The sequence below is a fragment of the Carettochelys insculpta genome, chromosome 1, assembly GCF_033958435.1.
Source record: "Carettochelys insculpta isolate YL-2023 chromosome 1, ASM3395843v1, whole genome shotgun sequence".
Classification (NCBI taxonomy): Eukaryota; Metazoa; Chordata; order Testudines; family Carettochelyidae; genus Carettochelys; species Carettochelys insculpta.
Window position 1 is genome coordinate 311,094,272 of NC_134137.1, and position 13,112 is coordinate 311,107,383.

A 13,112-nucleotide genomic window follows, 5' to 3' on the forward strand; every position below is an offset into this window, starting at 1 on the left:
TGTTTAAACGTGTGAGCGGGGTTTAAGTAGGGTGTAAGCCATATGCTAGCCCTTTGCACATGGTGACTCTCACACCTACACAAATATGTTGCCCTCTCACGGCTTGTGGCAGATCAGATACAAATTCAAGCCACTTCTACAAGTAACACTTAATAGATCTGCTTTAAATTCTAGAGGTAAGAGAAGCCTTTGATTTCATTGTTTGAGGACCAAGATTCCAAACCTGACTCTGAAGGAGTATTCTATTTGATTGGAGAGAGTTAAGGTTGCTTCCATGGTCCTTTTATAAGGCTGATGTTGATTTCTTCTCATATTCCAAATAAAGAAGAGAAAAATCCAAATGCTTTCAAATTTGTGAAACCACATTGTCAACTGTACGGTGTTCTAAGTTCTTCGATTAAACGGAGTAAAACTCTCACAGAAACATAAAAAATAAATGCCATGCAGCCATGAGTAATCTATAGAGGAATACAAAATCATTTGGAAAAAAAATGCATTTACTGTTATATCTGGATCTCCAGAACCCAAGTGACCTCTCCAAAGTCATGGAGCGCTGCCATCTGCACAGATGGAAGTGTGGTATCAGTTTCTGTTAACGACACCTGCTGATCAGCCTCAAATGCAAGACAACACCAATTTATTGTACACTGAGAACCATAAACATCTTTCCCGCCCAAACTCCAGATGCAGCACTATTCTAAAACTAACCCATCAACTGTTAAATTGGAGATGACAGTTACCAGAGCTAACAGTATCACTTTAAAGAAAACCATGCCAAAACTGACAGACAACCATGCTCAGAGTTAAGGTTTTAATACAATGTGAAGATATCCTGGAAAGATTACTTTTGTTTCCCAAGAAGTGGGTGATTTCAGCTCTCAACACCAATTCTACTGTCTACTACAGGTTGAACCTCTCTAATGCAGAACGCTCAACTCTCTCATCCGGCAACATCCATAATCTGGCGTAATTTTAGTTAGTTGGATGACTCCTTACCACAGATGTGGCCAAGTTTCCCATAGTTCCATTAAGTTTGTTTCCAGCCACCAGTCCTGGCTCTCAGTGTTGTGTGCTGTTATTTAGCTCTAATTTGCCCCTAGATGTCTTCTAAGAACCAAGTAAGCAGAGGAAGTGTTGGTAATGCTGCTAGACAATACTGACCTCCCAGGGCCTGGCAAATTCTCTCATCCAGCACTGGTCAGGTGCTGAAGGTGCCAGATTAGAGAGGTTGAACCTGTATAAATCTGGCTCCTCTTTGAGCATCTCTGCCTTCCAAGTACCTTTCTCCCACTGGCTACGTCTACACTAGCCCACCCCCTGCTTTCAAAAGGGGGATGCTAATGAGACACTTTGAGATACGCTAATGAGGTGCCGCAATGAATATGCAGCACCTCATTAATATAATGGCAGCCACATCACTTCAAAAGTCCCATATCTACATGGGGTCCTTTTGAAGTGCCGTGGCTGCCATTATGCTAATGAGGTGCTGCAGACACCAACATCTCCTTATTCCCATTTGGTTATAGGAATAAGGGAATTTTGACGTCTGCGGGGTCCTTTCAAAAAGGACCCTGTGTAGATTAGCTGCGCGTGATCGAAAGCGGCACTTTCGAAGTGCTGTGGCTGCCGTTATGCTAATGAGGTGCTGCATATTCATTGCAGTGCCTCATTAGCATATCCCCAAGTGTCTTGTTAGCAACCCCCTTTCAAAAAGGAAGGGGCTAGTGCAGACATAGTCACTGTGCGTGTATTTGGTGTACCCCTCTTCCTCCACTTCTAATTTATTAGCTTATATTTTTCAAGATAGAAAAGGCATTCTATTTCCCACTCCTATTTCTAACATTTTGTAAATTCCCTTTGCATTCTCTGTCACTTTGGCATTCATAACAGCTCAAATTCTGTCTACCTAAAAATGTAATTAATTGGCTCTGTTGACCTTCATATAATGAATAAAGCTCTTGAGGCATCTCACCTCACACCTAAATGCAGCTGATGTATTATTGCTTTGTGTTGACAGTTCTTAGGCCAGTTCTCTGGCTTCCATTGCTCACAGCCAACCCAATCTGAATTAATTTTTTGAAGGAGATTTTGAGTCACTGTATAAAAATAGTTATTTCACTTCATGTACCTTCCCATAATTCTCCACCCTGGCTATAAAAAAGTGTAATCAGGTTTCTTGGACAATACTTCTTAACAAATCCATGCCATTCATTGACTGTGATTCTCCTACTCTCAAGGTATCTTCAGATTAATTGTATATGGTTCATCATTTTAATAAGGATTGCAGCTTGATTTCTAGACCTTAATGGATTGATTTAATGTTGGTACTATGCTCTCATTTTAACTTTCCTCTCATACCAATTTTCCATGACTTTTCAAAACCAATTGTTAGGTGTTCAGTATCTTTGCAATCTGAAATGCGTATTATCTGGACTTACTGTCTGGTATATACACAACTGTCTTCTCTGCTTCTTATAAATAGCTTTTATGACAAGGTTTTCTTTAATTCCTGATTGACCAGGCCTGTATTCTTAGACAGGATGATTTAAACTAAGCATCATTTCAGTAATTTGGCCATTTTAATGGAATTCAGCAATTCATCACCTTCATTTATTAACAAACCTATTTTCCTTCCAGCATTTCTTTTCTCCCAGATCTAAAAGTCCTTTATATGTTCCTCAGCCCTTCGAGCTGGCAGTGAGGCCATATTTCTCTCAACAGAAGCCCAGTTATTCAAAACAAAATTCAGCAAGGTTCCAGCCTATATCAGTTATTTCTTAGTCTGATTTTAGTTAACTGATTTGAGGCTTTTTCTGTCATTCTACTAGAGTGATAGTGCTCATAGGGGTTACACCAACTGCAGTCTCTCACCAGAAAACAACCACTGTCAGTTTGTCCCACTGTCATGACAACACTTGCTGTACTTTCATGTTGTTACTCACTCTTTGCTTCACAGTGTCAGCTTCCTTTGTTATTAGGCAACTGGGAGTAATTGCCAGGTAAAAGCTCATTCCTTTCCAGGATTCTTAAACAAGCACAGTCAATTATGTGAAGTTGTTCCCCAATGTTAAGTTTCTCCTCATTAAAGCAGACATTCCGGAGCTCAGTGATTCCACGGTCTTCCTCTCTCTCTGATAGTCTGTTTGGTCTCAGCTATCAGTTTTTCCTTTCTCTTTTCTTTACTCACAGTTGGAACTAGAAAGATCTCTGAGAGGTACTTAAAGCCCATCTTCTGGTCTTCATCAGAGGATTTGATAATCCATCACCTCACTGCTTCGTAATATAAACCCGCAGTGTCTAATACACTTGCCATTTGCCACATGTGGCAAACTAGACACTATGGTGTGGCGAAATGTACCCAAGCGCTTGGCGGTAGCAGTGGCAACTCCTCCTATGGCTCTGGCTCAGAGCCACATGGCTCCTGTGGCTCCGGCACAGCCCCAGCAGCTGTTGCCTGGTTCGGTTCCTGCTGCAGGGCAGCGGCTTTGGTGAGTCTGTGGCAGTTTGCATGACGTGCTTAACTCTGGGGGGTGCCTGGCTCCGGGGGAGGGCATTTATTTTAAGCAGGAGGGGAGAAGGGGGAGAATGCTGTGGTGGTCCTTGAATTTCTATTGGACACCACTGATGTAAACCATTCTGCTCCTATGACATGCAGTTGCAACATTATTTTATGAATTTCACAACTGCACTCGTAGGCTTGGCTGCTCTGACACATGCTATACTGCAATACCAAAGTTAAAGCTACATGCTAAAAGAACTGATCTCCAAAATGCAGCCTTCAGCCCCACGAACTGGCCACACAGGTACCCAGGCTTTGCATACTAGCCGTGTGTCGAGCCAGAAGATTGCATATGAATTTATATCTATACATTTTAAAACACCACACACAAGCCATTATAATTGCTTACTCCCTGAAAGAGGACTAGAAATAGTTACTTATTTCAGCTCACGAGCAGTAAGAACACCCAGTCTGGACTAGTCCACAGGCTGCAGTTACAAAGACAGGGAGACTTCATTGCTCTCTGAACTGCTTCACTACACCAGGATTTTGAGTACAAAATGGAAGTACTAATTTCCTCAGAGAACTGCTCCTTCTGAGATTCTCTTCAAATCATAAGAATTGTGATTATTTTAACTCTTTTGCCAAGAAAACATGACTGTTATGGTCAGTTGGTGGAAAGCTACTATGACAGCAAAGCAACTTATGGGAGTTGAATTCTTCTCCTATTTCTAGCAACAAACAAACAAATCCTGAATGAGACAAAGAGCTATATAGGAGTGAGGCATTTGTTTTGTAGTGCTGCACATCATTAAAGGTTCTTCCTCAGCAGATCACCTTTTACATAAACAGCACCAGAAAAGCTTCTAAGTCCTAGCCTCCTTGCTTTTCTGGGAAATTTATTTTCTGGGTGATTAATCTTTGCATTAAAGACTCTTTGGAAATGAGTAGTGCATTTTTAAAATGTTTATTTCATATGCAGTTGTACTGTATGATGAATCATTCTATTTACTTTTCTCATTAGTTTTTTAAATCTCCGTAATGTATGCATGAATTGAGAGCACTTTTTTGCAACATGAGGTTGCAAAACTCCATTACAATGATAAAACTGTGAATTAAATATATATAGGCAATTGCGTTTGTATCAGAACATTGATTCATATGGTACACCCCTACTTTTTCCCAGCTGTAAACAGACAATCTGAGCCATTCAGCAAGTTTCTGATAGTCCAGGACAGTTTGATTGATTGTAGAATCATTCCTTTCAAGGTTTTCTTGCTCATGTATTTCATGCTTTCCATTGTACAGATGATAGTCTGACATTTCATCTTAACAACTTCTTCAGATGACAAATTAGGGAAGGCTTTTGTTTTAAGTTAAATAGAGGGTTGGCAGCTGTACCATGCTGAGGAAAGAGACTGCTGATTTTCATTGAAATTAAATATGGAAGCAAACCCACTCTATATTTTATACAACTTCAGCAATGAAGCCTCCATCTTCCTTGTGGAAAACTATTCCAATATCTAATAAGTTACATTTTATAAAACTCTACCTCCTGATGCTTTTTGTACCATTATATTTAAGTCCCCTGCTTCTATCTTGGTCCTTCAAATATTTGTATACAGGTTAAAGTTCCCAAAAATTGGTATCTGATATTCAGAAATGTTTATTTGCAATATTGACAAAATATCCTTAACAGTCCACTTCTTCATAAACATGCAGTCTGCACTATTTCAGCATCTATATTAGTTCATCACTGGTATAAATTAAAACATTTACAATATGTCCATTATACTTGTAATATGGACAAGAATTACTTCTCTTGCTGCCAGGGACTTGCATTTCTTGAAGTTTATTTAAATCACTATAAAGAATCGTCCATTTGCTAGGAATTTAAAGACGTTTAACCAGCTTTTCCTTTAGCATCTCCGTTATTAAACCAAGGCCTATCAAACTTTTGCTCTGTCATCTGGAGTCTGGCACACAAACAAGCTATACAGAACCTTTGTTGTACTATAAACAAAGATTATTTTATACACCTAACAGTTGTAGAAGGGGGTGTGTGTGTGTGTGTGTGTGTGTGTGTGTGTGTGTGTGTGTGTGTGTGTGTGTGTGTGTGTGTGTAATTATTAGGGCTTGTGTGTTTTTAAAACACGTGGACCCACACACACTCACACTCACTCTACTGGAAGGATAACTTGCATATGTCAGGAGCTGAGACAAAGGGCTGCAACAGGATGAAAAAGGTGAGAGCAGCTTTTAAAATACCATACTTACACAACACTGGAAACTAAGACAATCCAGTCACTTCATCTTTATGACATCTGACAAAAAGAATTACCCAGTTCTCTGAAGTTCCAAAGCAAGAGCACCCAAGTGACTGTTTTGCTGTAGTGCTTGGCTGTCTCATTTTGATTGATTAGGGCCTAAATTGCAGGCCCATTGGAATAGGCTATAGCTCAAGCCTTTGATGCATGCTACTTCCTCCCCCCGACCAAGTGAACTGTGGTGATGTCCTCCCTTGGCAGAAAGAACCCAGGAAGTTCCAGAATCAGGAGCGCTTTATTGGTAGCCCTATAATAGCCTAAGGCAACACAGATCACACAAACCGCTGTTTGGCTCGAATGCCTGCAGCAACACCCCTTGGCTCAACAGAGCTGTGTGCTGCTGCCTTTTTTAGCAGAGGCCCAGCCTTGAAGAGCCAAAGTATGGAAATATAACTCAGATTCTAACCAATTTTGCACAGAGCACACATTTGATTCTCAGGCTACGTCTACACTGGCCAAAAACTTCAAAATGTCCATTTGCATGCAAATTTGCATGCAAATGGCCGTTTTGAAGTTTACTAATGAAGCGCTGAAATACATATTCAGCGCCTCATTAGCATGCGGGTGGCAGCGGCACTTCGAAATTGACGTGGCTCATCCAGATGGGGCTCCTTTTTGAAATGACCCCGGCTACTTCAAAGTCCCCTTATTCCTATCTGCTTATAGGAATAAGGGGACTTCGAAGTAGCCGGGGTCCTTTCGAAAAGGAGCCCCGTCTGGATGAGCCACGCGGCGGCGAGCCACGTCAATTTCGAAGTGCCGCTGCCACCCGCATGCTAATGAGGCGCTGAATATGTATTTCAGCGCTTCATTAGTAAACTTCAAAATGGCCATTTGCATGGCCATTTCGAAGATTTTAACTAGTGTAGACACGGCCACAACAGGCTATATTTACACTACCGGGTTTCTTCTGAAAGCTACACAGAAGTGCCTCTTTTCTTCATGGAGTTAAGTTTCTTAACATAGTTAATTTTCTAATCCACTTCTGAATGCTTATTAATTTATGACAAAGGTAAAATATGAAAACCACATCAGAGAAGGAACTCAAGCAATGTTCACATCACTTCATATGGAATTCATAAAAATAAGTGTAAGAAGTGAATGGATTTGATTATATAAACAAACTGGATCACATGAAAGACAATGCACTTTTGAACAAGCTGTGCATTGGACCGCACAATGAAGTAGAGTCCTTCGAAATGTGGCAATCTAAAATGTTGAATAAAATAGAAAACTTGGACCAGACTGTTCTACCTAAAATTTTTACACACACATCCCCTAGAGCTGGAAGGGACCTTGGGAGGTCATCTAGTCCAGTCCCCCGCCCTCTTGGCAGGACCAAGCACCAACCCTGACATCTATTTGCCCCAATCCCTAAATGGCTTCCTCAAGGATTGAACTCACAACCCTGCTCAAACCACAATTTGATGCTTTTTAGTAGATCTCTGGAGAATGTGCAACAAGAATTGGAAAACATACTGTAGGAAATCCCAGCAGGTAGTCACCAAATGTAGGGATTAGCTGGAAATTTCTAAATCGCCAAAGAAAAGGTTGTGATAGAAAAAAAAAATTTTTTTTTAATCAATTGTACCACACAGGCAGAGCATGCAGGAGAGCTAATTACTGTCTCTTTGCTTGCCAATTGAAATCTCTGTGTTTACTTATGCTGCAAGTGCTCTGCAAGATGAAAGGTGATTTAGTACTATCCTGCTAACTGTGATTTACTCCCTGTGGTGTACACAAGTTATAATTCTGGCAGGTTTACAGCTGTGATGTCCAAACAAAGTTCAACTACACAAACTCGGTTCACTCCTTACCTTTGCTGAGGGAATGAACCACACATCAGTCACAAGAGCTTTTACAGCAATGATAGAGAGGATTTAGTTAATCTGGATTTATGAGAACCCAGCTGCTACCTCAAACACTGGAAGAATCTGTGCAACTCGCCACATTTTTCTATCTTCTTTGAAGAAGAAAAAACAACAAAGACATTTTAATGTGCATTGAATAGAGGTTATACAACCTGCCCATAGTGAGATGTGCCCAGGGAGTATCAGTCAAAACATTTATAATATGCAGTAGCCACCAATTCACTCAAATGGCAAAACTGCCCTAAGTCAGCAATTTCTGTGATTTGAAGTGTTACAATAAAACCCCTGGAATGGTTCAGTTTGTTGCTAAGGTAGTTTGTTGCTAAGGCAACAGTATTGCAGCATATGAAACAGAGGTCTTGGAATCTAGACACTTACGAATAAAAAGATGTCCTCTGCTAACTAGCAGGCTTATATTTTCAAAAGGTGTCAAATTTCCACAGGCAGTTTGGAGACAAAAACAAAAACAAAAACCAAAACCCATACCCTCCATTCATTATGGAATTTTTTTTCTCCTCTGACTCAGTACCTGAAGGAGGATAAAATATTTACTCCCCAATAAATGACCCTTTGAGCAGAAAACTCTGTGTACACCATTTACATAGCACTTTCCATTCCTACTTTCAAAGTGTCTTATTGAGAAGCATAAAATTATCCTTATTTTGCAGAGAGAGAAACTGAAACGTAAAAGGTTAAGTGACATTCCAGAGGTCCTACACCATGAGAATGGCAGAACTTTGAATAATCCTAAATCACTGCCCTGCATCCTACGCAACATTGTCATCACTGCATGATAATTCCCAAAATAAAAAACTATTCAAGCATTTGAAAATGTGATTATCATCTTTACAGTAACCACTGAAAGGACAGTGGATAACAGAAATCACTTTTGTCACCTTGCCTTACGACAAGAGAACGTTTCCTAGGATTTAAAATCCAGTTGACTTTTACTTGTGGAAACATTTCTACTGATAATTGTCAAATGAGCCAGGAAGCAACAAATTAGATATCTATATTTAAATCGACACTAAGAGTGGCAGAGAGCATAAAAAAATAAAAAGCAGGTTTCGAGTTGCAGACTGAAGGCTAAAAATACAATATATCATATGACATACATCAGAAACACACTGTAAAGTGGGATTTCTTTAATAAGTCTTGTGACAAAGATAGAGAAAGGTTTGAGTTGGACAAGATTGTGACTCTTACATTTATTCTCTAACCTGACTAGGATAAATATCTCTGAGGCTTACAATGCTGAAAATTGGAAATGGCAGGGTAAGATATGAAAAGTAGACACTGAGTTACCAGTTACCTCACTTACAAGTACATCTTACTTTTGATGTCGAAAAGCATCCTTTGCCAAGGCATTGTGATGAAGTGACTGTGACAGTGGTAAAAAAACAAGCACCTGTAGCACCTTAATGACTAACAAATTTATTTATTAGGTAATGAACTTTTATGGGTAAGACAATGTTAGTTGAACGACATGCCCTAAGGCCCATAAAAACTTGAGCTCTTATTCTTATTTCTATCCCTTAAACAATACGATGTAAAGCAACTCCATGGCTTGTTGGCTTTCTAATATCAGTATGTGATTACAAGTATCACACAGCATCTTAATGCAATCTCCGCTACCAAACAAGATTTGTGTGATTTATATCACCACTTTGTGAAGCTGATAAGGCTAAATAGGAGAACTCTTAGAACACTGTAGACCCACTAAGGACTGAATGATTGAGTTAACAGGTTATTTACAGCACTGTTTTTCCTCTTTCAAATGAAATTCACTATTTGTTTTCCTATTAAAAGTGAAAAATTCTTCAGGGATCCTAATAATTTGCAAGATAAAAGTCTTCTTTCATTTTTTGTTGTTTATCCAGAGTCAGGTTAAAATGTCAATGCCAAAATGAAATTCTCCAGTATAGCAGAAAAATAAAATCAGTGGAATGTGTTATTTTTGAGCTTTAAATTAAAAAATATTGAACTCAGGTAAAAAAACAAAACCACTATCCTTTATTAATTCAGAAATACATTCTATGATAAAATAATATTTAAAATATTTAATACCAAATACTAAACAACAAAGATTGTTTCGCAAAGATAAAATTAGCCACATTTTGGGTTTTCTGATACTGTCTGTCTGTACAACTAAGACCTAGATAAATAACCATTGTTCAAGTTTAGATTAATACAGTACAGCATATTTGGCGTAGTTTAGGATTTTTTGGTGGAATATTCTTGCTTACTGTCAGAGCAGAAGAAACAATTAGTTGACATTTCATAAAGCTGTCCCCCAAGAATAATCCTCAGGCATCAGCAACACCAGATCTGACAAAACCCTGGTAATGGGCATGTCCGGGTGCACTACGGACGTGCAGGTGCGTTGGATTTGCCACTTTTGACTTTCTCACCACTTTTTCCATTTCCTTCAGGGACTTTTCCATTTATGACTGTTTCCTCTTTTTTATTGCCTCTGCTTTAACTGCCAAGCTCTTCGCACAGATTGTCAGGACCACAATTAGCACTCCTACCAGGAATGTAACCAGAGGCCACAGAATGCAATGCAAGAGGACTGTCTCATCGTGGGTACGCCTAAGCAGCACATCATCTGGTCTGTAAATGAGGGAGGAAAGAAAGAAGGAATAAATTATATAGATCAAACAGGCATCAATTTATCCATCTATGGAAGGCATTTGACACAGAAAGAATAGTAGCATTTTATATGTACCAGTGATAGCAAATGATTAAGTGGATTGTGCCATTTCATCCATCACTTCAATTTGAAAATATACGATCAACATTCACGGCATTCTAGGGCGTTTTATTGGAAATTATTTTGTAAAGAAGAAGGCATTCGGATAAAAATGGTCTGTGATTTTAGGTCATCCTGTAAAGCACTGAAAGACAGCACGATGTAACAACATTGGAGCATGATTTATGACAAGCAGTAAAATGATCATTTAATACAACACATCAATACTTTAATATGTAGGTGTCAAATTGCATCAACACAGGGTAATTACTTTAAAATGTATTTTAAATGTTCTAACTCATTAACTTTTAGCTTTGACCAAACTGGACATTGGGGTGTGGAAAGAATTATAATGCTTGGAACAAAGTATTGGTAACAATACTGAAGTGGGGGGTGGTTCTAAAGAGGATGGAGAGAGGCAGTTTCCATTAGTGATGGATGGCAGAACAAGGAGCAACAGTCTCAAGTTACAGTGAGGGAGATCTAAGTGGGATATTAGGAAAAACTATTTCACTAGGAGTGTGCCAAAGCAGTGGAATGGGTTACCTAGAGAAGTGGTGAAATCTCCATCCCTAGAGTTTTTTAAGGCTCAGCTTGACAATGTCCTGGCAGGAATGATTCAGTTAGAGTTTGTCTTGCTTTGGGCAGGGGGTTGGATGTTATGACCTCTGGAGGTCTCTTCCAGCCCTGAGATTCTATGATTTTATGATCAGATGCAGACAGGGCCTGTGCCAGTACCACAGTTCTGCCACCAGTCTACACTAGGCTTTGTTACAACCTAACAACCTCTAATACCATAACAGAGCAGGAGGAATGCTCTAGAGGTCAGGGCATTAGTCTGAAACACAAGAGCTGGAGGCTTGATTCCTTGACCCGCTGCAGACTTCCGGCATGACTGTGGAAAAGTCACTTAGCCTGTGTCCCAGCTCCCCCTCTGTCAAACAAGGACAGTAATGCTTCTCTACCTTACTGGGGTTTCAGAGACAAGACAGGAACCACAAGCATAAAAGTAACTGCCCAATTAAACACCATGAAGAAGATTACACACCCATGATGGAGGGGTCATGGGTTATGTAGACAGAGGTATCATAAGGTAGGTTGGATACAGACAAATATAAAACCTTGTTTGCTAACAGAAGCACATTCCCATATATATTCATGTATAACTGTGCGATAGTTGCAATGAACATGGCTCAGCAGTTCAGAGGTCTGTTGTGATATTCGGCTCCCAGACACAAAGCGCATTTTAGTGATTAACTAACCATGCATGATGCAGTTGCATGCACATATTAGAAAAACAAAGCGGCTACCCAAAAACCATGACCAGTGGGTGGAGTTCCCCTTTGGAGAAGAGAGCCCTCACTCCAGTCCTCCTCCATGCATCCTTCCCCTTGTTGCTGAAGCCCTAAAACCTCCTCTACACTGAAGTCCCAGGCTGGCAGCAGCCCACTCCCCACCTGCCTAAAGAATGCCCTCCCCTTTGCCAGGTGGTGCCCCAACCCCCACCTGACCTGCCAAGAGGAGCTCCAGGCCAGTCACAGCCATACTTCCGTTCCTCTCCCTAGACCCAAGCTGCTCCAGGGAAAAGCATCTCTTCATTGACACCTTTGATATGTCCAATGCAAGCTGCATGGTGGCTGAGGTAGTGGTATTTGCTACCCAGCTTCCGGGTTCATCAGTTAATCTCCCTGGAGTCTACAGAGATTACTGAAGAATGCAGGAAGCTGAGTAGCAAATACTGCCTCCTCAGTGTCCTCAGTTGATCTGGAGTTTGTATGTGGCATAATTAAGTAAAAATTACACCACCTAAAATGCAGTGGTGGGTGAATCCAATGGGCAGAATCCAATGGGCAGAATCATGGAAGGCAAAGTGTCCCCTGCCTATCACACCCACCACCCCATTCCAGAAACCCTTTCCATGGTAATGGGGAAGCAGGGCCTTTGCAAGTTTTCATTAAAACCACTTCTTAATATCCCCTTCAAGTTCAATAATTTCTAAGATACCAGAAAAATCAGCCTAGGAAGGCATAAAGAAGCCACACAACTAGGAGAAGGGAGCTGAGAATAAAAATAGCTGGTAAAGTAAGGCAGAGAAAATGCCAATTTTTGAAAATGACTCCAAAGGCGATGCCGGCAATTACAGGCTGGTAAGACTAACTTCAGTAGCAGGCAAATTGATTGAAATATTAGTAAAGAACACAACTACCAGACATATAGATGAGCATACTATGTGGGGGAAGACTCAACCTGACTTTGCTAAAGGGAAGTCATGCCTCGCCAATCTATTAGAATTTTTTCACAGATTCAACAACCACATGGACAACTGCATATAGTATACTTGCACTTTCAGAAAGAAATGAATATGGACCCCATATTAAAGGCTTTTAAGCAAAGTAGTAAGTCCTGAGATAAAAAGGAAGGGCCTCACATAGTTACAGGATAGGAAGAAATAGTCAGTTTGCATGGAAGAAATAGGTAAATAGCAGAGTTCCCCAAGTATCTACATCTGGATGAATATTGTTCATCATATTCCTAAACAACATGAAAAAGGAGTTAACTATGAGCTGGTAAGTTTGATGACAAAATAAAATTACTTCAGACAGTTAAATCCAAACCAGACTACAAAGATATCTAAAATCTAAAAAGGTTTGCTGGGTTTAAAA

At 40.0% G+C, this 13,112-nt stretch overlaps 1 protein-coding gene across 1 annotated transcript in view; it reads right to left on the reverse strand.

Annotated features, from left to right (window-relative positions):
• Positions 1–10,141: 10,141 nt before the first annotated feature.
• KCNMB4 (potassium calcium-activated channel subfamily M regulatory beta subunit 4) overlaps positions 10,142–13,112 on the reverse strand; it is a 31,292-nt gene continuing 28,321 nt past the window's right edge. Inside the window, exon 3 of the mRNA XM_074984039.1 lies at positions 10,142–10,310. Coding sequence (XP_074840140.1) covers positions 10,142–10,310 — 169 coding nt within the window. The remainder of the gene's footprint in view (positions 10,311–13,112) is intronic.